This window comes from Doryrhamphus excisus, unplaced genomic scaffold (assembly GCF_037039965.1).
Source record: "Doryrhamphus excisus strain RoL-2023G ecotype Guam unplaced genomic scaffold, RoL_Dexc_Guam_v1.1 HiC_scaffold_24, whole genome shotgun sequence".
NCBI classification, from domain to species: domain Eukaryota; kingdom Metazoa; phylum Chordata; class Actinopteri; order Syngnathiformes; family Syngnathidae; genus Doryrhamphus; species Doryrhamphus excisus.
Window position 1 is genome coordinate 4,235,033 of NW_027621862.1, and position 26,938 is coordinate 4,261,970.

General features: G+C 41.2%; 2 protein-coding genes across 4 annotated transcripts in view; one reads left to right on the forward strand and one right to left on the reverse strand.

Annotated features, from left to right (window-relative positions):
* adprh (ADP-ribosylarginine hydrolase) overlaps positions 1–26,938 on the reverse strand; it is a 59,972-nt gene that overhangs the window by 12,245 nt on the left and 20,789 nt on the right. For all 3 annotated transcript variants that reach the window (XM_058062369.2, XM_078788796.1, XM_078788795.1), the window contains one exon: positions 22,413–22,508. The gene's annotated coding sequence lies outside the window, so the exon portion shown is untranslated. The remainder of the gene's footprint in view (positions 1–22,412; positions 22,509–26,938) is intronic.
* The window catches only part of doc2a (double C2-like domains, alpha), a 40,697-nt gene continuing 21,779 nt past the window's right edge, over positions 8,021–26,938 (forward strand). The window contains exons 1-5 of the mRNA XM_058062362.2: positions 8,021–8,350; positions 15,777–16,132; positions 18,105–18,184; positions 22,441–22,515; positions 24,315–24,424. Coding sequence (XP_057918345.1) covers positions 15,796–16,132; positions 18,105–18,184; positions 22,441–22,515; positions 24,315–24,424 — 602 coding nt within the window. The 5' untranslated portion in view covers positions 8,021–8,350; positions 15,777–15,795. The remainder of the gene's footprint in view (positions 8,351–15,776; positions 16,133–18,104; positions 18,185–22,440; positions 22,516–24,314; positions 24,425–26,938) is intronic.

Below are 26,938 nucleotides of genomic sequence, written 5' to 3' on the forward strand. Positions count from 1 at the left end.
CCAAAATGCCCTTTCCAGTTTTTTTTGTTTGTTTTTTTTTTTGCATATGCATGTTGTTGTGGCTGCACATCACCTGAGGCTGTATATATGTATGCCCTTTTGTGACGCCAAGAAAGAATGCCGTGCTCTCATTTTGGTCATTTAAACCATCCCTACTGGAAAGTTTATTTAAATACAGAGGAGGAATCAGGAAAATGTTCCCATGGAATTCCAGTGACGAGCTGTGAAAAGGTAAAAAAAAACCTAATTTAATATGCATTCATACTTTGTCTATTACAGTTTAACTTCTGCTGGAATTGAAATTTTATCAAGTAAAAGTCAAATGAGCTTTTCCGGGATCCTTCGGATGACTCTGTAATTGGTTTCCAAGCAGTATTTTTGGCTTGTTTTTCCGAGTGAAATTGCACTCCGGTGATGACTTTGCAATACTATTCTCCTGTTGCACACAAGCTATTATCATATGTGATTGTATTAGCAGCCTGCTGTTGGTTCCATTATTGACAAACTGAGAGTCGTGGGTTCATATACCGGACAAGTGGATGTTATGGCTTCTGGTGTGGAAGGAATACAGTAAACCTCGGATATATCGGATTCAATTGTTCCCACTGGTTTTGTCCGATATAAGCGAAATCCGTTATATGCGTATACCGGAAAATGTCCGCCACATTCATTACACGGACGCGCAATGCCATGGGGGAACTTTCTTTGATCCATGTTCACAGCCAAAGATGAAGACGTCACAGGCTATTGACAAGTTGGCAAGTTCCCATACGTTTCAATAGCATGTGACGTCATTATCGTTTGCGTTTACGTTTATCGTTTGGTTTCTAAACCTCCCTAATAGCAACAAGAAGGCATTTCTACAGATTTGAGAATTTTTTTTATTTCGTTATACATGCTCATGTACATGTCTGTAATTCATACAAAGATGTTATAATCTTCAGCTTTGGCTGTGAACATGGATCAAAGATGGATCAAAGGCCACGATATATGCGAGGGAAATTCGAACGGGACTGGAGATTTTGTCCGAAATAGGCGAAATCCGTTATAAAAAATCCGATATATGCAATGAATTTTTATTGGAAATGCATTGGTTCTTTTTTATCTGTCTGTTGTGAGCAAATTTCCGATATATCCGAGTCCGATATATACGAGGTTTACTGTACAATCTACCCCAGCACTATAACATTAGCATTATGCTAATGTTATTGACCAAGAAAAGGCAATGCTCTCAGCAAAGTACTTTACTAATTGCTTTCAATTTGTCTTTGTAAAATGCCACAAAACTGTCATGTTTGCTGTCGGGATGCAAACAATGAATCATTTGCCACATTTGCACGCATTGTCGTCACATCACTCTGAACTAAATTGAAATAAGAAAAAGTACTGTTTTTGTTGGAACTATTCCATTAAATAACAGTGCTTTTTTCAGAGCCCTCTTCAACTTTAATTTTAGTTCACCATATTCGTCCTCATAGGCTCCAGCATACCCCCCCGTGACCATAATGAGGATAAGCGGCATAGAAAGCGGATGGATATTCCTCCTCTCCAACCGGTTGCACCTCTGGGCAGCATAACTGTGCTTATTTCTGAGTGGCTGCAAGGCTCTCAAGCTCAGCACACAGGGAGATTCAGAGCGAACTAATTTCCCTGTTTCACATTTAAAAGGACAAGGGAATTATTCATTGTAACACACTGGTATATCTCCACAATATGAAAATGTGATGTATTTCATGCGTATGAGAGCACCACTGGAGAGTTTTTTTTTTTTAGACGATTCCTGCATGATAGCTTTCTGGCAGACGGCAAAACAAATGACAACCTTGAGAGCGGCTTATTTTGTCTCGTTTATTCTGTTCATCCATCAATGATATAATTCCACTGTTCCACTAGTCGCTATGGGGACTGAACACAATTTGACGTCTAATGTAACTTCACTGCCTTTATTTGCTGTCGTTTACTACAAGAAAATACTGTTGTCCCTTGATACATCAGGGTTTGAACAATGTTTTTTTCAAAATTGCTGTTTTATGGTTGACTATGGCTTATTATTCATCAAAAATATAGAAAGACATGGGGCATATGTAGTATTCTGGCCACTAGGTGTCAGTAATGTTACATTGATAACATAACACTGCATGTTCTGTATAGCCTACATCAGGGGTCTCAAACACGCGGCTCGTGGGCCAAATGTGGCCCGCAGGACACGAGTTTGAGGCCCCCGCCTTGATATGAAAGTTTAATGTCTCTATCCGTGTGGAAGTGGTAAGATTTTGGCTATTTAATCACAGGGCACATATAGACAAACAACCATTCACACTCACATTCATACCTATGGACAATTTGGAGTCGCCAATTAACTTAGCATGTTTTTGGAATGTGGGAGGAAACCGGAGTACCCGGAGAAAACCCACGCATGCACGGGGAGAACATGCAAACTCCACACATAGATGGCCGAGGGTGGAATTGAACTCGGATCTCCTAGCTTTGAGGCCTGTGATCTAACCCACTCATCCGACGTGCAGCCACCCATCAATTAATACATTGTTATTCTTTCCAAGTATAACTTACATTAGGTGAGTATGTGCAGGTGCTAGTCCAGGGGTCTCAAACACACGGCCCGCAGGCCAAATGTGGCCCGCAGGACACTAGTTTGAGGCCCCCGCCTTGATATGAAAGTTTAATGTTAGTGCGGCCCGCGCAAGTTTGATATGGATGCTGTATGATATCATGTACCCAGAAAATATTATTATGTTTGATTAATGTTCATGTTAAAGGTTAAATAACTGTTAATAGTTATCCTCCCTATCCGTGCGGAAGTGGTAAGTTTTTGGCTATTTAAGTTTAAAGGAAATAACTTGAAGGCTACCATTTAGGTCGCTAGCTCTCTAGTTTGCGAGTTAGCATGTGTCTCAAGACCCTGCAGTTGCGCAATATGTTGTAAATAAAAAGAGTATAAATGTGACTATAGTCGTGTTTTGTCATGTCTACAGGGCTCTAATAATGCTTTGTTCATTTTAATCTGAAAAAAATCATTTGTCTACCCATCAACTATATGTGGTTTCTTAAGTTTTTATTATTATTATTATATTTATTTATTTATTTTCTTTATTCTTAATTTGTTTATTTATTTTTCATCTTATTTTGTGTAGAAAAATAAAAAGTAAGATATTTGAGAACAGTGGAATGTTTTATCTGAGCTTTTATTGTAGAAAATCGAAACCAAAGCAAAGTTTATTCATTTTTCTGTTTTTAATAAATGCATTTTTTGGGGGGGGGGGAACCTGATGCGGCCCAGTCTCGCCCACACCCTAGCTCCAGTGGCCCCCAAGTAAATTGAGTTTGAGACCCCTGGCCTACATGATAAGAAGTTCTCCTCCAAAGTGCGGAAGTGGTACGTTTTTGGCTTCTTCCTTTTGTCCTTCTTCCCCACTCGATTTGAAACACTTTCTGAAGAAAAAAATAAATTATATGCTAACAGGTTAGCTTGGTAGCTTGCTTATTGCTACAAGTGGTGACCATCTCCTGTGTCCTTGCCTTGATCTCGTAGCCTAATTATTAGTCTTGCACAATGTGGTGTACACAAAGAATAGTAAGAGTTGAAAGGTGACTATACGGTTGTTATTTCATGTGTATATAATGATAATGAGGCGATAATAATGATAATGGTTTTATTTCATTTGAACATGCATCAGATTACAATTGAATGCATCCCATAATCAGTTCACAGTTCCACATGTCCAAAAGGAGTAGGAAGAAGCAAAGCTTATTAAATCCATCTGGTACTTTTACAATCAGTAACTGTTACATTTGTTCACTTCCTGCTTTCCTAATATATTTAATTTAATTTAATTTAATTTAATTTAATTTAATTTAATTTAATTTAATTTAATTTAATTTAATTTAATTTAATTTAATTTAATTTAATTTAATTTAATTTTTTGGAATGTGACAGGAAGCCGAAACTGTAGGGTTGCTATAAAAAGTAATTGTTTTAGATTTATAATGTAAAAATAGGGGGGCCACAACTGAAAGTACACATTCTGCCTACGATAAAATTAGAAACTGAGAGAAAAAAAACTGTAAAAACCTCCACACCGTTGGCCGAAGTACAAATGGCCGAAGTACACATGGAGAAAAATATTGTTGGCCACTTTGTTGCCTCATAGCGACACACGATGAAGCATTTAGTGAATGTTTACCCTCTCTCATCACCGGGTCCAGCAGGCAAATAATTATGATAATAATTGTTGTATTTTCTGCCGTTGTGGCTGAAACACAAGTTTGCTATAATTGCCACCGAATTAAATCCCTGTGTCACATTTTTATGACTTTTTGATTGCTCTGGTCGCCGTGTGACACTCAAAGTACACGAGTGGTGCTTCAGCTAACTGTTAATGGTAAGCGACAATATGAACAATTATCACTACCTTTTTTTTTTTTAATGGTGCTAATGTGCGAATTCATATCAATTAATTCAAAATGATATTGAAATTTGAATTGCAATGAAACTTTGACCATTATTGATATTTTATTCTTTTCCCCTGAATGAGCACTTGAACACACTCTGCATTGGTTATGAGACATTCCATCTTCATAAAGAGGCTGACAACCCACAGCGAGGGAGATAAAACGATGAAAAGCATGAAAAAAAAAAAGAGGGAGGCCAGTAAATATGAACATGTTCAACATACTTGCGTGTGTATGTGTGAAAGAGAGGCAGTCATTTTGCTCTGGAGGGTTTTGCACATTACACCACCATGTTAATGCAGTCATGCATGTCCGTGCCATGGCGTCAATTTAATATAACCACAGCATACATGACTGGTGTGTGTGTGTTTTTATCTATGGTAAAGGTTTTATTTTATATTTTATTTTGAACATGCATCAGATTACAATTGAATGCATCCCAAAATCAGTTCACAGTTCCACATGTCCAAAAGGAGTAGGAAGAAGCAAAGCTTATTAAATCCTTCCCCTCCATCTGGTACTTTTACAATCAGTAACTGTTACATTTGTTCACTTCCTGCTTTCCTAATATAGTCGAAGTTTTTATTTTATTTTAGTCACGTACCGAAGTACGAGGTGATATGACCATACAATGACAATAATGACATAATAATGACAATTATGACAATGACATAATAATGATGAAAACTGTATTTAGAAAGTCTTAAACTGGTTTTCAAATTAAATTAAATTAAATTAAATTAAATTAAATTAAATTAAATTAAATTAAATTAAATTAAATTAAATTAAATTAAATTAAATTAAATTAAATCATTCCTTTTCTACTGTTTTTTTTTTCTTCTTTTCTATCCCCTCCTGCTCCAATCCGGCCGCCCTAAATGTGTTTGTTTAGCATGTAAGGGCATTTAGATCATTTATTCATTTTCTACCGCTTTTTCCTCACAAGGTTGTTGGAGCCTATCCCAGCTGTCTTACACCCTGGACTGGTGGCCAGCCAATCACAGGGCACATATAGACAAACAACCATTCACACTCACATTAATATCTATGGACAATTTGGAGTCGCCAATTAACCTAGCATGTTTTTGGAATGTGGGAGGAAACCGGAGTACCCGGAGAAAACCCACGCATGCACGGGGAGAACATGCAAACTCCACACAGAGATGGTCGAGGGTGGAATTGAACCCTGGTCTCCTTGCTGTGAGGTCTGTGTGCTAACCACACTACTTTAATTTAATTTAATTAAATTTAATTTAATTTTTTATATGTTTTATATGTTTTTGTAAACATTTATGTTTTTTATTTTTTATTTGTAAGTGTGTATTTTGTAATAACACAACAAAAATTGCCATACTTGTGATCGACAAGGAAGCTAATGTTGAGGAATGAACAGAAAGACTGTTGTAAAGAGGAGAAAATGAGATGGAAAAAAGCCAGTGCCAATTTGGTGGCCTCAGTGGATGCGAAATAGCATGTTTCCACTTGTCTGTCACGGATGCTGACTCAAGAACTGTTGGACTAATTATATGGCAGAACTGTTACACAATATATAGACACAGAGAACAAGATTACATTTGGTTAAAAGGCCATCATGTTCAGTTGAGTTTGTTTTCAACAAGACGTTTGGACAACAGTGTCATTTTCTGGCAATTTTACTCCAAATTATAATCATCAAGTTGGACCAATTTACACCCTTTCATGTGAGGGTCAAATTTAGATTGATGGCATTTTTAAAAAGACATAAGAAGTTGAATAGAAAATCAGAATATGAATGCATATTCATTTGAAATTTACTGGGTGATTGAATCAATTAATGAGGTAAGAAACGGCTAATTTAGGCTGAAGATAAGTTGTGTTAGTTACTTTTTTTGGCTCTTTTGTAGGGTTTATATAACTCTGAAACTATTATTTGTATTTATACACAAGTATTACAAAGCAAACTCGCTAAATGTACTGCAAAAAAGGTCAGTAAGGATAATTCATAATCGCCTACAGAGAACATACTAACTCCTTATTTCTAAAATCACAAATACTTCAACTTGCTGATATAGTTCATCTTCAAACAGCTAAAATAATGCATAAGGCTAAAAATAACCAATTAGCTAAAAATGTCATCCAATACTTCTCTACAAGAGAGGAGAAATATGATCTCAGGGAAGAAGTACATTTGAAACACTTCTATGCTAGGACTACGTTAAAAAGCCATAGCATTTCAGTATGTGGAATCAAACTATGGAATGGATTGAGTAAGACCCTCAAACAATGCACAACGATGAGCCAATTCAAGAAACAATACAAGCAGTTGATGTTTGCTAAATACAAGGATGAAGAGTCTTGAACCAGTCATGATGTGCTATATATATATCACTATATTGACACTTACTATGGTACCCATTATGGCATTGGATGCTCATATCGCCTCGTACTTCCGTACATTATTTAAAAAAAAAAATACAAAAAAACCTTAAACTGTATCATGGAAAGCAGGAAGTGAACAAATGTGGGAGGAAACCGGAGTACCCGGAGAAAATCCACGCATGCACGGGGAGAACATGCAAACTCCACACAGTGATGGCCGAGGGTGGGATTGAACTTGGGTCTCCCTCGCTTTGTGGCCTGTGCGCTAACCACTCAACCACAGTGCAGCCCTAAAAATAACCAATTACCTAAAAATGTCATCCAATACTTCTCTACAAGAGAGGAGAAATTTGATCTCAGAGAAGAACTAAATTTGAAACACTTATATGCTAGGAAAATTAGGAAAGCAGGAAGTGAACAAATGCGACAGTTACTGATTGTAAAAGTACCAGATGCAGGGGTAGGATTTAATAAGCTTTGCTTCTTCCTACTCCTTTTGGACATGTGGAACTGTGAACTGATTATGGGATGCATTCAATTGTAATCTGATGCATGTTCAAATGAAATAAAACCATTACCATTACCATTACCATTACCATTACCATTTCCAAGTCAAATCAGTCCTGTGTTGTTTTCAGCTATGCCTTTTGTAAGCACATTATCCTAATACCAGGGTACAAGTCCCTGTGGTGTTAAAGGACGAGTGGACCACCTTCTCTTCCTTTTGTGTCGCAACAGCAAATAAATAAACACAATTCCTCTCCTTCAAATATTCGTCGGTCGATTAAACGATGGTGAATTTATTTTGCTCTAGTTTTGTACCATGGAGGTGTGTTTTTCATACATTGCCCTCTGCAGTTTCGGAGCAGACGCTATAAATTCACACAAGGTCTCTCAAGTGGATTTCCGCGCGGCTTGTTTGTGCAGAAAGCATAATCCAGCCTTTCAGGTTGAGGGTTAGTGGGTTTACAATAGGGTGATTCTATCATTAGGGTGGTCAGGATTTGGGATTTGGGGGATGGGGTTTAGGATTTGAGTTAGCGTTAACTTTCGGGTTCGAGCAACCAAAGTGTTTTAATGTACCGCAACTGACTGGAAATGTTTCAATCAGGGAGGGCTTAACATGTCCTCCTTTGTAGTAAGCATGGGGGTGCACTCTACTATTAGAGTGTGAGAGAGAGAAAAAGAGAGCGAGAGAGCAGACTCCAGATCTTTCTCTCCCCCTTCCACTCCCTCCATCCTCCTGTTCCTCATCCTCCAGCATGTCACTCTCTCGACTCCCCTCTGCTGCTCATTTCCAACACAACTTCAACTATGGGTACATTTAATATTTAATGGTAAACATTGAGCTCGCTCGGCCCTGCGAGTCCTCCCTCCTCTCCCTCCTCCTCCCCCCTCTTGCTCCATCTACTCTGCGCTCCTCTCTTCACCACCTGTTAGTCCGTCTCCCTCACTGCTCTGCGTTGGAATCCCCTCTTCCTCTTCTTTTTTTTTTATGAGGAGTTCCACACTTGCTTTGGAGGTAAGTAGCCATTGCGCTGCCAACGCTAGTTCCTAATCCTCATCTTGGATGCGGTAACGTCATGTAGGCTCTATTTGCATGTTTTGTTCGGGGAGAGAACAGCGCGGACAAAAGGCAGATAACATCCACGAGGATGCTGCATGATGTTTCTATTTAACTGGCGCAACAGCTGCTACGACATGACACACACGGAAGTTTTCTCATCTCCGAGTTGGCACTAATTGACAGGCTGTCAGTGTGAGTGATACGCCGACTCCATCCCCTCTATACTCTATACTGTTTGCACTGTATCTGTCAGCAGGGTACTGTTTAACGGTGAATGCGACTCGGTGTGGGGAGTATTGTGCGTAGAATGTAAAAGGGAAAGCATCCTCACATGTGCGCCACAGGTGGACGAATAGACTGACATGAAAATAATGAGACTTATGGATTTTCAAGGAGGTGGGGGGAAAAAAAGGGGGGGCTTTGTGTGCTTCTGGCATGAGTCTAATTTAAAGTGAAGGAGCTAAAAGAGGAGGAGGGGAAGGAGGCGTCACATAGATACTCCAATCTCTGCAAGCTAACCTATAACCTCTATACATATATACAGCACAAACAGCCACAGGGCTGCCGCTGCTGCTGCTGTTGTTATTGTTGATAACAACTTGTGCACGATTATCCTCAACATACACAAAGTATGCAGTATCACTTCTACTGTGAGGTGATGACTTTTTCAACGTGAGGATGAAAAGAGAGGATGAAAGCTGGCATCATGAGAGAGCGATCAATCAGCAGCACGCTGGGAGATTTTTTTTTTTTTGTTTTTTTTTTTCCTCCTTCCCGCAAGCAACCAGCCGGGCCCCCACGGCTGCATGTGTGCTCCAGCAGCTCACAGCCACATGTGCCACTGACTGCACACATCACATCAACACACATGCCTGCAACAACCAGCCGCATTGTGGCTCCTGCGTTAGTGTGTGAATTAATGAAGTGATGCAATCTGCATGTTCGCTGGCATTTCTGTGCGCCTTCTGTCATATCTGTACTGGGTATTATTCGCAGTTATCTATGCATCTCTCCGTCCATCCATTTTCTGTGCCGCTTATTCTCACTAAGGTCTCAGGGGTATGCTGGAGTCTATCCCTGCTGACTTCAAATGGTAACAAATGTTACCATATCTGTCTAAACCATCCGTCCATCCATTTTCTATGCCGCTTATCGTCACTAGGGTCGTGGGGGTATGCTGGAGCCTATCCCAGCTGACTTCAAATGGTAACAGATGTTACCATATTTGTCTAAACCATCCATCCATCCATTTTCAATCCCACTTATCATCACTAAGGTCGTGGGGATATGCTGGAGCCTATCCCAGCAGACTTCAAATGGTAACAGATGTTACCATTTCTGTCTAAACCATCCATCAATCCCTTTTCTATACTGCTTATCCTCACTGAGGTTGCACTGGTATGCTGGAGCCTATCCCAGCTGACTTCAAATGGTAACAAATGTTACCATATCTGTCTAAACCATCCGTCCATCCATTTTCTATGCCACTTATCGTCACTAGGGTCGTGGGGGTATGCTGGAGCCTATCCCAGCTGACTTCAAATGGTAACAGATGTTACCATATTTGTCTAAACCATCCATCCATCCATTTTCAATCCCACTTATCATCACTAAGGTCGTGGGGATATGCTGGAGCCTATTCCAGCGGACTTCAAATGGTAACAGATGTTACCATTTCTGTCTAAACCATCCATCAATCCCTTTTCTATACTGCTTATCCTCACTGAGGTCGCACTGGTATGCTGGAGCCTATCCCAGCTGACTTCAAATGGTAACAAATGTTACCATATCTGTCTAAACCATCCATTTTCTATACCGCTTATTGTGACTAGGGTCGTGGGGGTATGCTGGAGCTTATCCCAGCTGACTTCAGATGGTAACAAATGTTACCATTTCTACCTAAACCATCCATCAATCAATTTCCTATACTGCTTATCCTCACGAAGGTCGCAGGGGTATGCTGGAGCCTATCCCAGCTGACTTCAAATTGTAACAAATGTTACCATTTCTGTCTAAACCATCCATCAATCCATTTTCTATGCCACTTATCCTCACTAGGGTCGCAGGGGTATGCTGGAGCTTATCCCAGCTGACTTCAAATGGTAACAAATGTTACCATATCCGTCTAAACCATCCATTTTCTATACCGCTTATTGTGACTAGGGTCGTGGGGGTATGCTGGAGTCTATCCCAGCTGACTTCAAATGGTAACAGATGTTACCATTTCTGTCTAAACCATCCATCAATCCATTTTCTATGCCACTTATCCTCACTAGGGTCGCAGGGGTATACTGGAGCCTATCCAAGCTGACTACAAATGGTGACAAATGTTACCATTTGTACCTAACCATCCATCCATCACTTTCTATGCCACTTATCCTCACTAGGGTCGCGGGGGTATGCTGGAGCCTATCCCAGCTGACTTTAATGGTAACAAATGTTACCATTTCCGTCTAAATCATACATCCATCCATTTTCTATACCGCTTATTGTCATGGGAGCTGGAGCCTATCCTTTGGGTGAGAGGCGGGGTACACCTGAGACTCCAAATACAAAAAACATTACCATTTCTGTCTACACCAGTGTGAGGCAAACCTTCTCTGGAGGCAGCTTGAGAGAAATAAAAACTGACATACTTTTCAAAACCTGCTTAGCTAACTTCTGTTATGTTTAGAGTGTAAACAGACTCTAGGGTGAGAAGAAAATGCCACAAAATATGCTTTTAAAAAATGTATTTTTCAAGGAGCAGGGCATGCCCCAGATGTATTATGTTCACTGAAGGGGGGGGGGGGGGGGGGGGGCTCAGTGTGTCAAGTCTGGTCTAAACAACACAACAAAAGTATTCAGTGCAGACATGCAAGTCACAACCAAAACAAAAATGGAAAAATCTGTATTAGTTTTTCTGCCGCTGAGACCTCATCAAACTGTACTGTGCCCCACAAAGCAACAAGCTCAGTATGTCGGTATGTAACCTAGTATAGTTATGTAACAGGTACCGCTGAACAGAAAAACAAAAAAAAGCAAAAGTAAAAGTCAAACCTGTCATACAGGCATCTCCCATCAATACAGTCATCCCTCGCTATATCGTGTTTTTTCAAGAATTAATTAATGAATTGGTAGACTGTGGTCTATTATTAGTTAAAACAGTCATGAAGTCAGCTATGGCACGGAAGACATGATAGAGTGGAAAAAAAATGTTTTCCTCCCATCCTTTGTGGAAGTGGTAAGTTTTTATGTCTTTAGAATAAGTACAACGCTAACTGGTTCCCTCGCTAGCTAGTGGCCATCTCGAGTCCCTGTATCATAAGAGTTGCAATACTGTATGATGACAAACAATGAATAATAGAATTAAAAAGGTGATTATAGGGGTGTTACTTCATGTCTACAGGTCTCTGGTCGTGTTAAAAAACATATTAAGGAAGTCATAATCAGATTTTCTATGCTGAAACTACAGAAATATTAAATGTATTAACATTGAATCCTATATGGCTGCACGGCGGTCTAGTGGTTAGTGCGCAGACCTCCCAACTAGGAGAGCAGGGTTCATGTAATGCAGTTGGGACTGGAACCAATTAACTGCTATACACAAAAGCACTTCTAATCCAATATCACACCTCAGGAAGAACCACAGATATTGTTTTGGCACTTTTTCTATAACTAGTATTACATATTGCAGTCTTACTTACAGTGTTCATTTGCAAAATGAAACCGCTAGAAAAAGCGTAATGTGTTGATTACACAACATTATTTTGAGGGAAGAGCTGCTTATGACAGGCTGCACGGCGGTCGTGTGGTTAGCGTGCACACCTCACAGCGAGGAGACCGTGGTTCAATTCCACCCGCGGCCATCTCTGTCTGGAGTTTGCATGTGTTTCCTCATGCATGCGTGGGTTTTCCTCCCACATTCCAAAAACATGCTAGGTTAATTGGTGACTCCAAATTGTCCATAGGTATGAATGTGAGTGTGAATGGTTGTTTGTCTATATGTGCCCTGTGATTGGCTGGCCACCAGTCCAGGGTGTACCCCGCCTCTCGCCAGAAGACAGCTGGGATCGGCTCCAGCACCCCCGCGATGAATGAATAAAAATGGCTACTGGAATGTAAATACATACACTGCATATATAGCTACAGTACTACAGTAAGAGTATTGTGCCGCATCAACCAGACAATACACTACCAATGTATGATGCAGAATATTAACCAACTACTATGTGAGTCCAAAGACTCAGTAAGTGGTATGAATGTGAGTGTGAATGGTTGTTTGTCTATATGTGCCCTGTGATTGGCTGCCCACCAGTACAGGGTGTACCCCGCCTCTCGCCAGAAGACAGCTGGGATAGGCTCCAGCACTACCTACGACCCTCGTGAGGATAAGCGGTAGAAAATGAATGAATGAATGAGCTGCTTATGACATCAACATCGGTTGATATCAGTTGTTATCACATACTACAGTATTAATTGGCCCTGTACCCTAGAAACCGCCCATGAATGATACGAGAAAAGGCTGAAATGACACTGTGTCAAAGCCCAGGGCAGTGATACTGATAAAATATAGAGTTTAACCATGTCCAGTATCAGCCCTCGTAGCTGTCCACTCAGAGCGCGCTGCTCTGGTATCGTGCCCGTGAAACAACCAATCAGAGAACAGCGCACGAGTGCTTAGTGCCTAGTGCTTCTCCAGTCACCAAAAAACCCAAACTTGATTAATGGAACTTTAATTGTCAGACATTGATAAGATAAGACTGTTGATAAAATATTAGTGTTTAAATATTTTTGCAATTATTGTGTTTACACTGTTTAGATATAATACATGTAATAAACTGAACATTTTATGGAAACAAAATGGTCTTTTGATTAAATAGTACGTGATAATAAGCTCATGATTAAATAGTATGTGATAATAAGATCATCACATGGTTTGTCTGGTATCATGACCCCAAGTGATAATATATGATACTGACACTTGGTTGCAAGATACCTGGCCTGATACCAGACAAACCATGTGATAACCTATAAGTATCTCTAATGAAGCGCTGTCAAGTAATGCACTAAAGAACGAACCAAACAATGGCAAACATCCAGCCTAGATGTGTGTTCTTTCTATTCAATTCTCCAAGAACGTCCCAATTCTCAGTTGACTAATCAACAGACAACAGTGTCTAGCTTTTAGTTGGTACCCCAAAGACATTCAGACAAACAGCGCTAAAATACAGATGAGTTGAGAGTCTCCAAAATGGCTGCGTGTGGTTGTTAATGTTCAAATCCCGAGCCCAGTGGACTGTCAGCATCCTCTCAATCAAATGAGTCCAAAAAGTTTTTGGGGGCTGGCTGCCGGCACTCCACTGTGTGCCTCAGATGACTGTTTCATCCTCAGCCAAGTCGACGCTGGCTGGATGAGACGTAGCGGGTATCACCCGCTGTTTGTGTTTGCGTCACAGAGAACCTCCGTGACAAACAGCCCTGCCATTCTGTTTGAAGGTCAACAGTCAGAGGCGAAAGATTTTTTGTGCTGGTTTGCTGGTAACCGAAGGCTTTTGGATTACATCTGGTTTACCGATCACGTATTCTTCACGTATTATGATCACAGAAAGCTAACGATAAGAGTGAAATCACCCATAACGAGCCTTCTGAAACTACTTCTTCTGCACAACAGTCAGCTTGTGTGTGTTCGTTTACAACATGTGGTCATAAAGTCTCCCTCTGGCTTCCAAACATTACAAAAGTGTGTGACTCACACATTTTTTCACACTAAACTCCAGAGATACTACACTCCTGTAATCGATGGATGCTGCGGGTCGTCCAGAGGGGGATTTATCAGCCACTGAGGACGGAACGCCCCCACAAGGGCCTGCTGCTGTCTTTTCCAAACAAAAGCCTTCAGATATTTTCAATGCAGCCCCCTCTAGTTTATTTAAGGAAGAGAACAGATGAGCCAGCCTCGTCGCAGTCAACTCTGCTCTCTGCTAACTTTATATAATGGACATGACTCCATGTCATTATACTGAATGGGGGTTGCGCTGTGCAGACTCCATCCCATAATCACCTGATTACTCTATGAAGGCTTAGCTAAAACACAAGTGGGGACACATTGCTGCAGTTTGATGGAGGATGATGTAGGCTCGGGGCTCGAGATCTGCAAAGCACAATGCTTCATCTTTTATCCCCGTAGCCTCAAGTTAATTCCACGGAAATGCAAATTAGCGCGTAACCATCTGCTGTTTTCTACATGTAACAGCCTTTTTACAACGGCATGAGAGCCGTGTGCATATGCGAGTCCTTCTTTATATCCCAGCAGCACAATTACAGAGAACATTAAGTTTTGCTGTAATGTAGTCATTTTATGTTTTAAATGATCCACCTAGGAGACCAGAGTTCAATCCCACCCTCGGCCACCTCTGTGTGGAGTTTGCATGTTCTCCCCGTGCATGCGTGGGTTTTCTCCGGGTACTCCGGTTTCCTCCCACATTCCAAAAACATGCTAGGTTAATTAGCGACTCCAAATTGTCCATAGGTATGAATGTGAGTGTGAATGGTTGTTTGTCTATATGTGCCCTGTGATTGGCTGGCCACCAGTCCAGGGTGTACCCCGCCTCCCGCCCTGAAGACAGCTGGGATAGGCTCCAGCACCCCAGCACCCTTGTGAGGATAAGAGGTAGAAAATGAATGAATGTATTTAATGTATTGCAGTATTTGATTTGACTAATAATAGACTATAGTCAACCACAAGACAGCGATCAATTAATTAATTTCTGAATTTCTGAAACTTAATGACTGTATTATGGACTGAGTGGTTAGCGCGTAGGCCACACAGCTAGAAGACCTGAGTTCGATTCCACCCTCGGCCATTTCTGGCCGGGTTTTCTCCGAGTACTCCGGTTTCCTCCCACATTCCAAAAACATGCTAGGTTAATTGGCGACTCCAAATTGTCCATAGGTATGAATGTGAGTGTGAATGGTTGTTTGTCTATATGTGCCCTGTGATTGGCTGGCTGGCGACCAGTCCAGGGTGTACCCCGCCTCTCGCCCGAAGACAGCTGGGATAGGCTCCAGCAACCCCTGGAAAAAGCGTAAGAAAATGAATGAATGTAGACAGAGGGGAAAAAAACAAAAAACAAACAAACAAACTACCTTTCTTTTCCGCCCCGTAAGACCAGTCGTTATCGCTGGGATAGGCTCCAGCACCCCCGCGACCCTCATGAGGATAAGAGTTGGAAAATGAATGAATGAATGAATGTCATGGTACAGAGTTTTAAGGAAGACGCTTTAAAGTTGTCAGCATAGCCTAGCCTACACTAGCACAGAAAAATAGACACGTACTTTCCAATAACAGTAACTAATGGAACAATTAAAAATGTGACTATTCTTCTGTTCTCCCTTTCAGTCTTTCTACCTTCATCCCAATGACCGTGCAAAAAGGAAAAAGTCTAGCTATCACCATCCAGGAGCACATGGCCATCGATGTCTGCCCAGGACCGATCCGGCCCATCCGCCAAATCTCAGCCTACTTCCCTCGCCTCTCGCCCACTTCTTCCTTCTCGGAGCCGCTCTCGCCCAATCAGACAGCAGCAGCCGCTGCCCTCAGTCCTGGTAGTGCGGGTCAAGTTGGAGCGGGAGGAGGCAGCAGCGGCCTGCTGTCACCTCTGTTAGCGGCAGGAAGCGGGGGTGGGGGCTCGCTATCCGCCATGAGCAGCATTGACACCTCTATCGAGGTCGACAGCTGTGACAGCGACGATAACAGTGAGTCACCTGAAACTTTGCGAGCCAAACGGCCATAACTAGAAAGCAACTGTAGAATATGGCCACAAAATTAGCTACACCAGTAGACTAATGTTCAGTTCTCCATGAGAGAAGCATTCATTTTCCTAGTAGGGATCCTATAAAATTGACTTTAATTGGACTGTCATGGCTGCCTACATGATTTAATGCGGGAGCTTGGTTATGGTTGCCCTCGGAGGGCCGCAGCTTTACCTGAAATTACCCGACCAGGTAGAACAGCTCTAGTCTGAGCGGATGGGGGATTTATTTAAGTTGAGGCACACCCCATCCCAACCAGTGAAGTGAAACCACAACAACAACAACAAATAAATTTGCATAAAGCACACATTGCATTATTTACAGGCTTTTGCGAACCAGAATAAAAATACGTAGTGGGCTTTATCGGGCCCCCTGGCCTTGAGTTTGACATCTGTGATTTAAGTCACAATCCTCACATGACAAAGAGCTGTGTATGATTTACCGTCAGATGTAAAAGGTGACTATTTTTGAACATAGCCAAGGGATTGTGGCTGTCATGTATAACAACCCTCGGGGACTCAACTGCATCACTGCATCAAGTTTTAAAAAAATAAATAAAAATAGTGTGTGAATGAGCATTTCAAGCATAATTTGAAGTGGAAATGAGTCATGATTGTACATAGACCTTCAAAAAGGCGCACTGAGTGAAACTAATAACACAATTTGAAAAAAATGTATTGTGCTTCACATTATTCATAATGTTAGTGAGTTATCAATTTAACAATACATTTTAGTTATCTTATTTAGCAACATGAAAAGAGTTAACAAGTGCTCTTATACTGTTTTCTCCCTCTAGTTCAGTGGTTCTCATTCATTATCTGTCATGCCGGCCACTGGAGAACTGAAAATATCTAGTATGTATCTATACTGTACAGACTGAAACCGGCAAAATGCTAATGGAGAGCAGTGAAGCATGCAAGCACATTGAAGAGTCAAATTGCATGCAGAGTACGGCAAATTCATACATGTTGGCAGGTCTGCACTAATATTTGGAAGCACTGCTGTAGTTTAACTATAGTCATGGAATAATCACAATTTTAAATATTAATTATTAAAATATAATCACATTTTAAAATATAATAATAAATAATAAATAAATAAAAATAAAATATAATTACGTATATTAATTATTAAAATATATTACAATATAATATTAAAACAAAATATTACTATTTTAATGTAAAAATATTTTATATACATTTTTTTCTCTGTGATTAATCAACAATCAACTCCACGCAATCTATAAAACTCTTCATCAAATAATTAAACGCGTATTTAGATTAGATTATCTTAGATTAAACTTTATTGTTATTGCTCATGTCACTGGTCCAGGGCAACAAAATGCAGTTAGCATCCAACCAGAAGTGCAATTTTATAAGTACCTTAGTAGTAAGTAAATGTAGAAAAAAATTGACAGATCTATGTAAAAAACTATAACAGGCTATGACTATAATGCAGTGAGGATATGTACAGGGATATAAATGACTATAATATGGCTATTGTAGATTATACAGATTATAAACAGTATGGATGTGACAATATATAATAACAGTAATATGCACAGTATTGCAATGAAGTGACTATAGTATGGTTATTGCAGATTATATAAATTATACACAGTATGATCTATGAGTGCAACAAGATATTACAGTAATATGTACAATAGTGCAATATGTACAATAGTGCAATAAAGTAGTGCAATTAAGTAATTGGGGGGGGGGGCATAGATCAGATTTGTGATGTTGTTCTGTTAACGTTATAGAGGCTTCTCTTCAATCCTAATTTCCAGCGTCACAACTGTGTAAAAGGCTAGGTGCGCCGGGGGCCATACGAGTCGGATTCTAATATGTCATAAGCAATTTCCAGTCAGTCAGTGCTCAACATAAATATGTTGTGAAATATGTTCTATTGACAGCCTCTTTGGGGACATTGGAGTTCGACCTGCTGTATGAAAGAGCCACAAGCTCCCTACACTGCACTGTCCTCAAAGCCAAGGTAAACATTCACAACTCTGTCTCTTTTCTGTACCATGTGTTGCATATTGTTACTCCAGTACTATACATTCTGGGCAAACAACTACAAAACTCTCTTTTATCATTTGTACTGAGTAAAAACTAAAACGAGTAACAAAGATGGCCGCAAAAGTTGGTACAGTGGCTGTGTCTCAATGTGTGGACTTCCGTACCTCCACTACTGAGCATACAGTAAGTGCGCTCACACTTAGAAGTACGGCAAAATACAGAAATAATAGCGCAATACAAAAATAGCGAATTAATGACTAGTGGGGCGGCACGGTGGTCTAGGGGTTAGCGCGCAGACCTCACAGCAAGGAGACCAGGGTTCAATTCCACCCTCGGGCATCTCTGTGTGGCGTTTGCATGTTCTCCCCGTGCATGCGTGGGTTTTCTCCGGGTACTCCGGTTTCCTCCCACATTCCAAAACCATGCTAGGTTAATTGGCGACTCCAAATTGTCCATAGGTATGAATGTGAGTGTGAATGGTTGTTTGTCTATATGTGCCCTGTGATTGGCTGGCCACCAGTCCAGGGTGTACCCCGACTCTCGTCCGAAGACAGCTGGGATAGGCTCCAGCAATTCATTTTTTTTCAGTAATTCATTCATTTTCTACTGCTTATCCTCACAAGGGTCGCAGGGGTGCTGGAGCCTATCCCAGCTGTCTTGGGGCGAGAGGCGGGGTACACCCTGGACTGGTGGCCAGCCAATCACAGGGCACATATAGACAAACAACCATTCACAGTCATTGAAATTATGATTCGCCTAAAATATTTATCACAAATTAATCACATTTTGTAAATAGTTAACTCATAATTAATCAGAAATATAAATACTTTTTTTTCCATAAAAAGTCCATAGGTATGAATGTGAGTGTGAATGGTTGTTTGTCTATATGTGCCCTGTGATTGGCTGGCCACCAGTCCAGGGTGTACCCCGCCTTACACCCGAAGACAGCTGGGATAGGCTCCAGCACCCCCGCGACACTCGTGAGGAAAAGCGGTAGAAATTGAATGAATGACTACTGTTACATTTTATTAGCATAATTAACGCATATGCATCATGGCAAGCCACGCCTCTCTTTTGTGATGACAGCCAGCGGCGGCAAAGTGTTGCTCCCCACCGAGTCACACAGTCTGCCGCTCTTTTCTAAGTGTACTCTGACCTAAATATATCAACAGCAGTGCAATTCCAACAGCATATTTGTATCTCACAAACACATCTCTAGTCCGGTGAGCCTCGGAACGACACTTTCCTCATTGTTACTCGGCTACCGCGAGATGCAATAATGGACACTCGCGTCACAAAAAAAGTCCTTATTGTGTGTGTATGTGTGGTTCAAATAAACACAACTATGAAGAACAACAATAAGTGGATATTCTTATCGCTCACTTTGCGACTCCTAATGCGGGGCTGCAATTTGCTGCATTTAAGCATGCTCAGAAAATTTACTTAAGTTACGTTTTGTCTTTGAATACAAGCCGTCATTGCTCATAACAACACGGTCAACACGGTTCTATTAAAGGAACTAGTATTAGGTAAATATATTTTAGATGTGTACGATCTATCCTTTCGCTTCATTTTAAATTTCAGTTCATTTAGAGCTGATAAATACATACAAATATTCATTTTCTACCGCTTATCCTTACAAGGGTTGCAGGGGGTGCTGGAGCCTATCCCAGCTGTCTTCGGGCAAGAGGCGGGGTACACCCCGGACTGGTGGCCAGCCAATCACAGGGCACATATAGACAAACAACCATTCACACTCACATTCATACCTATGGACAATTTGGAGTCGCCAATTAACCTAGCATGTTTTTGGAATGTGGGAGGAAACCGGAGTACCCGGAGAAAACCCACGCATGCACGGGGAGAACATGCAAACTCCACACAGAGATGGCCGAGGGTGGGATCGAACTTGGGTCTCCTAGCTGTGTGGCCTGCACGCTAACCACTTGTCCACTACTAATACATTGATATTTCTTCAGGCTAGTTTGTTTACATATGGAAATTATGTTTACCCCAAATATTGGGTTTTTTGTTGCTAATAAAGGGCTCAAGCCAAAAATCAGTATGCAGCTCAACAAGATCAGCTGAGGCGACTCTGCGTTCAGGAAAAAGCCAAAAGAAAACAAACAAACTTGGATATCTCATCCATCCATTTCCGAGCATGTTTTTGGAATGTGGGAGGAAACCGGAGTACCTGGAAAAAACCAACGCATGCACGGGGAGAACATGCAAACGCCACACAGAGATGGCTGAGGGTGGAATCGAACTTGAGTCTCCTAGCTGTGTGGCCTGCGCAAAGCGCATTCTTAAATATTCAAATAACTTTGAAAACTAAATCAAAAACAAAAGGACGTATGGCATCAATTGATATGAAGGTTCAACAGCATAAAAAAAGCCTATCCCAGCTGTCTTCGGGCGAGAGGCGGGGTACACCCCGGACTGGTCACCAGCCAGCCAATCACAGGGCACATATAGACAAACAACCATTCACACTCACGTTCATACCTATGGACAATTTGGAGTCGCCAATTAACCTAGCATGTTTTTGGAATGTGGGAGGAAACCGGAGTACCCGGAGAAAACCCACGCATGCACGGGGAGAACATGCAAACTCCACAGAGATTGCTGATGGTGGAATTGAACTGAGGTCTTCTAGCTGTGAGGCCTGCGTGCTAACCACTTGTCCCACATGCAGCAGACATACAAATATACAATACTTATATTATCCTGTATTTTATCTTCCTTTCAATTAAATGGGTATACTTGAAACAGTGTACATAGTACTGACGTGTACGGACTGAAGTACTCGATTTGAGACACTGCCCAACTGTCCATATTTTCCAGAGTTTAGGCACTCTGCATTAAGTCAGTGGTTCTCTGAGTTTAAAGAAATGGTCTCAATACCGACTCAAGAGTGTGATCTTTTATTATGTTTTTTTTTAGCTCTTGTATGTCATTTTAACACATTAAAGCATTTCATTTGTTTGGCCAAGACCCTGTCACTTTGATGTGAACACACGCACGCCCTCACAGCGCCGCCGGCGCGTGCTGTAAAATCTTGATACTGCGCAGCTCCATTCAACAGCAGATGAAAGGTTTGCAAATGGATTAGAAAACGTGGAATAAAATGTGTTCAAAGACGCCAGAGCAGGCAGTACATGAATAGCAGTCCAACCGCCATGTGTGATTCCCAATGTGTTTCCCATACATTTTTAGCATCCTGCCACAACTACATTTAGAACACCACAAATAGATTAGGCGCTACAGCTTCACACTTGCTCATAAAGATATTATAATGCACTTGGTCTGACAGAGTAGAAGAAGACGTAGCAAGAGGGATCGGTGTTGCTATATTTAACAGTATAACGAGTAATCAGACCACTTGATATCCTCTTTAAAAAAAAAAAAAAACACTAGCCACAGAAGCACGTATCGCTCTTCACAACGAGCAGCGAGTGCTGCCATGGGCCCCTCCCCTCATCTTGAATAACTTAAATAACATATTGGTTATACTTTTCAGAATTTTACAAATGCGTCATTTCCATCCATCCATTTTCTATACCGCTTATCCTCACTCAGGCCGTGGGGGTATACTGAGTCTTTTGAGCTTGCATAGTAGTTGGTTAATATTCTGCATCATACATTGGTAGTGTATTGTCTGGTTGATGCGGCACAATACTCTATTTACATTCCAGCAGCCATTTTTATTCATTCATTCATTCATTTTCACGAGTGTCGCAGGGGTGCTGTCTTCGGGCAAGAGGCAGGGTACACCCTGGACTAGTCGCCAGCCAATCACAGGGCACATATAGACAAACAACCATTCACACTCACATTCATACCTATGGACAATTTGAAGTCAAATTAACCTAACATGCATGTTTTTTTGGATGCAATTACATCATTCTCACACTACAAATACTGTAGATTGCAGTCTTGTGGGAAAGAAGTGGAAGGGTTAAGACATAAGTGCTTAAGAGTAGAAAATGTAGAAATCAAACTTGTCTAAAATATCTGATGAAGGTTTCAGATTCAATAGTCGATTACGAGCTATGTCCTTTTTTTTTATTTAAACAATCCAACTTCTGCCTCCTCCTTTGTTTCAGTCGAAATGAAGCCTTCACCTTTCTGCCCAGACAGTCGTTTATTGATTCTTTATGGCCTGTTGGCTCAAATCACTCTTTTTGTTTGCCTTCACATACCTTTTATATCCTTCTGTGTCTCTGCAAGGGATTGAAACCGATGGATTTCAACGGCTTGTCCGATCCTTATGTGAAGCTGCATCTTCTGCCAGGAGCCTGCAAGGTGGGAAATCTTCATAAATATAACATCAAATCGTAATATACATCTTTTATGCAAATCAAAAAGAGTGTCAATTATGTTGCAGAATAGTGAACGGATACAAGCTTGGGACATTTTTCCGCTACTTTTTCCTCAAACTTTCAACCCTGCGGCTTATTCAGTGATGCGGATAATTTATGTAATTTTTCTAACGGCCGCCAGGGGCTCTCGAGTAAGAAAAGGTAAGATTAAGACTGGTGGAATATACATATGCGTCGAGGAAGACTGCAACTTCTTGTCTTGTGCATAAATGAAATTAGCGCAAACATACCCTCATCATGGAAAATGCAAAAAGAAAGGCATATGACGCAGCTTTCAAGCTAAAAGCAATTGAGCTGTCCGATGAAGAAGGAAACAGAGCTGCTGCACGTAAACTTGGCATAGACGAATCGATGGTGAGACGCTGGAAACGGCAGCGGAAAGAACTGGAGCAATGTAAAAAGACGAAAAAAGCTTTCAGAGGTAATAAAAGCCGTCTTTCTTTGTAAATACAGTAAAGTCTCGTTATATCAATATTGTCGGGAGTCTGAAAAAATATCAATATAACCGGACTGTCGATATATCCGATCCTGCGCCGAACTGCATTAAAAGTGGGCAATAATGCACTCAACATTGTTCTATAGTATAGAACAATGTCGAGCAGCTTAAATCAATCTTTGCTTAAGGATTTCAATACCAAAAAAGAACACGGCGAACGGCTGCTTCCAGTCAACTTTATTTTTCACACTTCCACCACCAGAGCGCAGCACACACACCGATTCCCGCACTTCCTGGTTCACAGGTCATGCTCAACCCGCCCCACATAGCTGGCCAAACACATGCCTGCAACAGAAGAACCAACTGCGTTCCTGGTTTCTCTCGTGTGTATAGAATGCGGGAATCGGTGTGTGTGCTGTGCTCTGGTGGTGGAAGTGTGAAAAATAAAGTTGACTGGAAGCAGCCGTTCGCCGTGTTCTTTTTTGGTATTGAAATCCTTAAGCAAAGATTGATTTAAGCTGCTTTTGTATCAATATAAGCAGACCAAATTGGCTGGCGGGAGATGAAAAGGGCATCGTAGTAACCGGATTATCATAATAACCGGGTATCGTACTAACGAAACTAATTATATCATAAAAGACTAGAAATTTGCCGGGAAATGAAAATAGTATCGTAATAAGAAGTACTTCAATATAACCGATATCGATATAACAAGACTTTACTGTATGTTTACATGTTTTAATGTGGGCACATGCGATTATATATACAGGTGTGGCTTATGTATGTACAAAATCGGTTTTCCTCTAAAAATGTAGTATATCAGGTGTGCTCTATAGTCCGGAAATTACGGTAGTAAATGATCTACATTGGAATAGTTCATTCATCTTTTTGAAGCAACCCGAGGGAAGTGGCGTGTACTACTTGAGCATATGCGCCAATGCTTATCCACCAATGACATTAACAGTGAGGTGCGTTCACAGACATCTGAATTTAACAGGTTGTTACAGTAACATTACTGAGACTTTGTAACAAGTGTAGAATAATACATAGCTACATGTCTTTCAGTACCTGTTTTCAATGGCAATTTACTTATTTTTATGTTGAAAAATTATTCATTTATGCCAAAAAATGGCCCCCGGGCCACACATTGGACATCCTTGGGATATATGTATGTAGATTTTGCTTGTAATTATTCAACCTTAATGTCCAAATTTTTTGTTTCTGCCAAACTAAGTTTAGCCAGTGCATCAAATGAACTAAATGTTTTCCTCCTCTGCGGTGTGTAGGCCAACAAACTGAAAACCAAGACCGTCCGCAACACCCTGAACCCAATTTGGAATGAGACGCTCACATACTACGGCATCACCGAGGAAGACATGTATCGAAAAACTCTCAGGTAGACTTCTCTTTTCGCCTATTTCCACCCCAACCCTCCACACTCAACTCTTAGGCCTTTTTAGCCTACTTTGTTACACGATATTTCGTCGCCCCTCGCCACTGATCCCTCCATTCTCATTCCATCCATGCTCCTGCCCAACGGGATCAGCAAAGATCTCCCCTAATAGCCCCCTCTGTCTTCCTATTGAGGCTTTTTCCAACTTGCCGTGACAGATTGAGGTCACACTTAAGCACCACGGGGTGTTTTACTTTCCTTGACCCCCTGCCCAGGCAAAAGGTGAGAAAAGCCAAGAACGGTCACAATATGTGACTAAAACTTAGTCCTCATAGGAGCGAGGATTTGAAAAGGACTATCTCAAGACAGAAACGACTCACCTGTGAAAAGGAAAAGGAGAAAAGGAGTTTTAAGAGCAGATGTGTGGTTTAATTGACTGGAACCTGCTGACATCACTTACTGGAAAATAGCCACTCCATCAAGTCTATCAAGTTTCTGCAACTGGTCACTGACATACGCACCTTAAAAAAAAATGGTGCCGCTAATTAAAACTTAAAAATGCATTCACTTTGACAGACCTCACAAGAGGTCACCACAAAGGGGGGGTACCTCAGCAGCAAAAAGTAAGCAACCGGGGACGATAACACGCCCCCTCAACACACTATTAAGCTGGATAACAAAAGCCATCCTGCCATCACTAGCCACGTATACATGGACCCAAATATTCCAATTGTATTCGGGTTATTTGCTCAAACGTAAAGAATGTAACCTTTGTATACACTTTATTACGAAATAAAAGTGCCAATCCGATTAAATATATAATCGGATTCACAGGGGTGGAATATTCCTTTCCCCAATCCGATTGAGGTATCTTGTACCCGCTCAAACGGAAAGTTGTCAGACTGCGTTCTTCTTCGTGGTGTTTTTCTTCTTCTGTTGTTTATTGGCGGTTGGCAAGCAGCTTTGGTGTGCATTAGCGCCATCTGTGGAACAGAATCTAAACCCTTCTATACGCCATTCACAAGTCCAGTTTCATTAAAACATGGCTACTGTCACAGATGACGTTGTATTGATCATACATGAGTGAAATTGGCCGATCACTGCCGATACCGATCACATGGGTCTACCAATAGCCACGTATACATGGACCCAAATATTCCAATTCCATTCGGGTTATTTGCTCAAACGGAAAGAATGTAACCTTTGTATACACCTCATTACGAAATAAAAGTGCCAATCCAAATGAAATATAATCGGATTCCCAGGGGTGGAATATTCCTTTCCCCAATCCGATTGACGTATCTTGTACCCGCTCAATCGGAAAGTTGTCAGGGTGCGTTCTTCTTCGGTTGTTTATTGGCGGTTAGCAAGCAGCTTTGGTGTGTATTAGCGCCATCTCTGGAACAGAATCTAAACCCTTCTATACGCCATTCACAAGTCCATTCATTCATTCATTCATTTTCTACCGCTTTTTCCTCACGAGGGTCGTGTTGGGTGCTGGAGCCTATCCCAGCTGCCTAGTTTGTCTTTAAAAAAAAAAAAATATATATATATATATATATATATATATATAAAAAACATGTCCCGAGTTTTATCTTTACCCATTTAAATTTATTCCAGGTGCGTTCTTTCAGCGAATGCTCAGATATGATGTAACACGCAACTGGAGACATTCTTTGGCTTTAAAAATGGAGGCCAGCAATCGGCACTGAACTTCTATGAAAAGTTTGCTTTTGATACAAACTAAATTTCAAGACTGGATAGATGAAAAACCGGCAATACGGAGTTATTCCAACAAGTGAAAGAAAAACTCAGCGAAGCCGGTATCACGTGATGTTGGTGTTTACGCATTACAGGGCATGCCCCATTGACTATTCTGGTTGATTATAGCGGCGCATGTAAACAAGAGGTTGGAATATTCCTTTCCATGTATACCATTATTTCGGAAAAGTCATTCAGAAAGAGGAAAAACTCCTCATGTAAACGTGGCTAATCTCTCCTGGGTACCCTCAAAATCCACCCGTAATCAGTCGCCTGATTGGGGGAAGTATTGTAAGAGTACAAAACCTGGGGCAAGCAGGAGCTTCAGTCCCGCTCATGAAGGTTGAACCTCTTACATTGACCGTTGCCAGCTGGATGGTATGGAGTTGTGCGAGTCTTCTCAACACCATCAAGTGCGCATAATTGCCATCTGTCATAACAAGAACACTTTCCAACCAAAGACCTCATTTGGACGCGAGGCCAACAAATGCCCCATGCTACTACGGACCTTTGGCTGGGTGTCCTTTGGAACCTGACACCTCTGGCAGGAGCGGCACCGATCTGCTGCATCAGAGGACGGTACGGGGCTGGTAACACTACTGCCGGAGTAACTCTAACCCTGACGGCCATGCCTCTGGTGAACCTCCGTGAGCATCTCTGCTCATATAAAGAAAGAACTCCATTTTAGGCCCATCACTAGCCACGTATACATGGACCCAAATATTCCAATTCCATTCGGGTTATTTGCTCAAACAA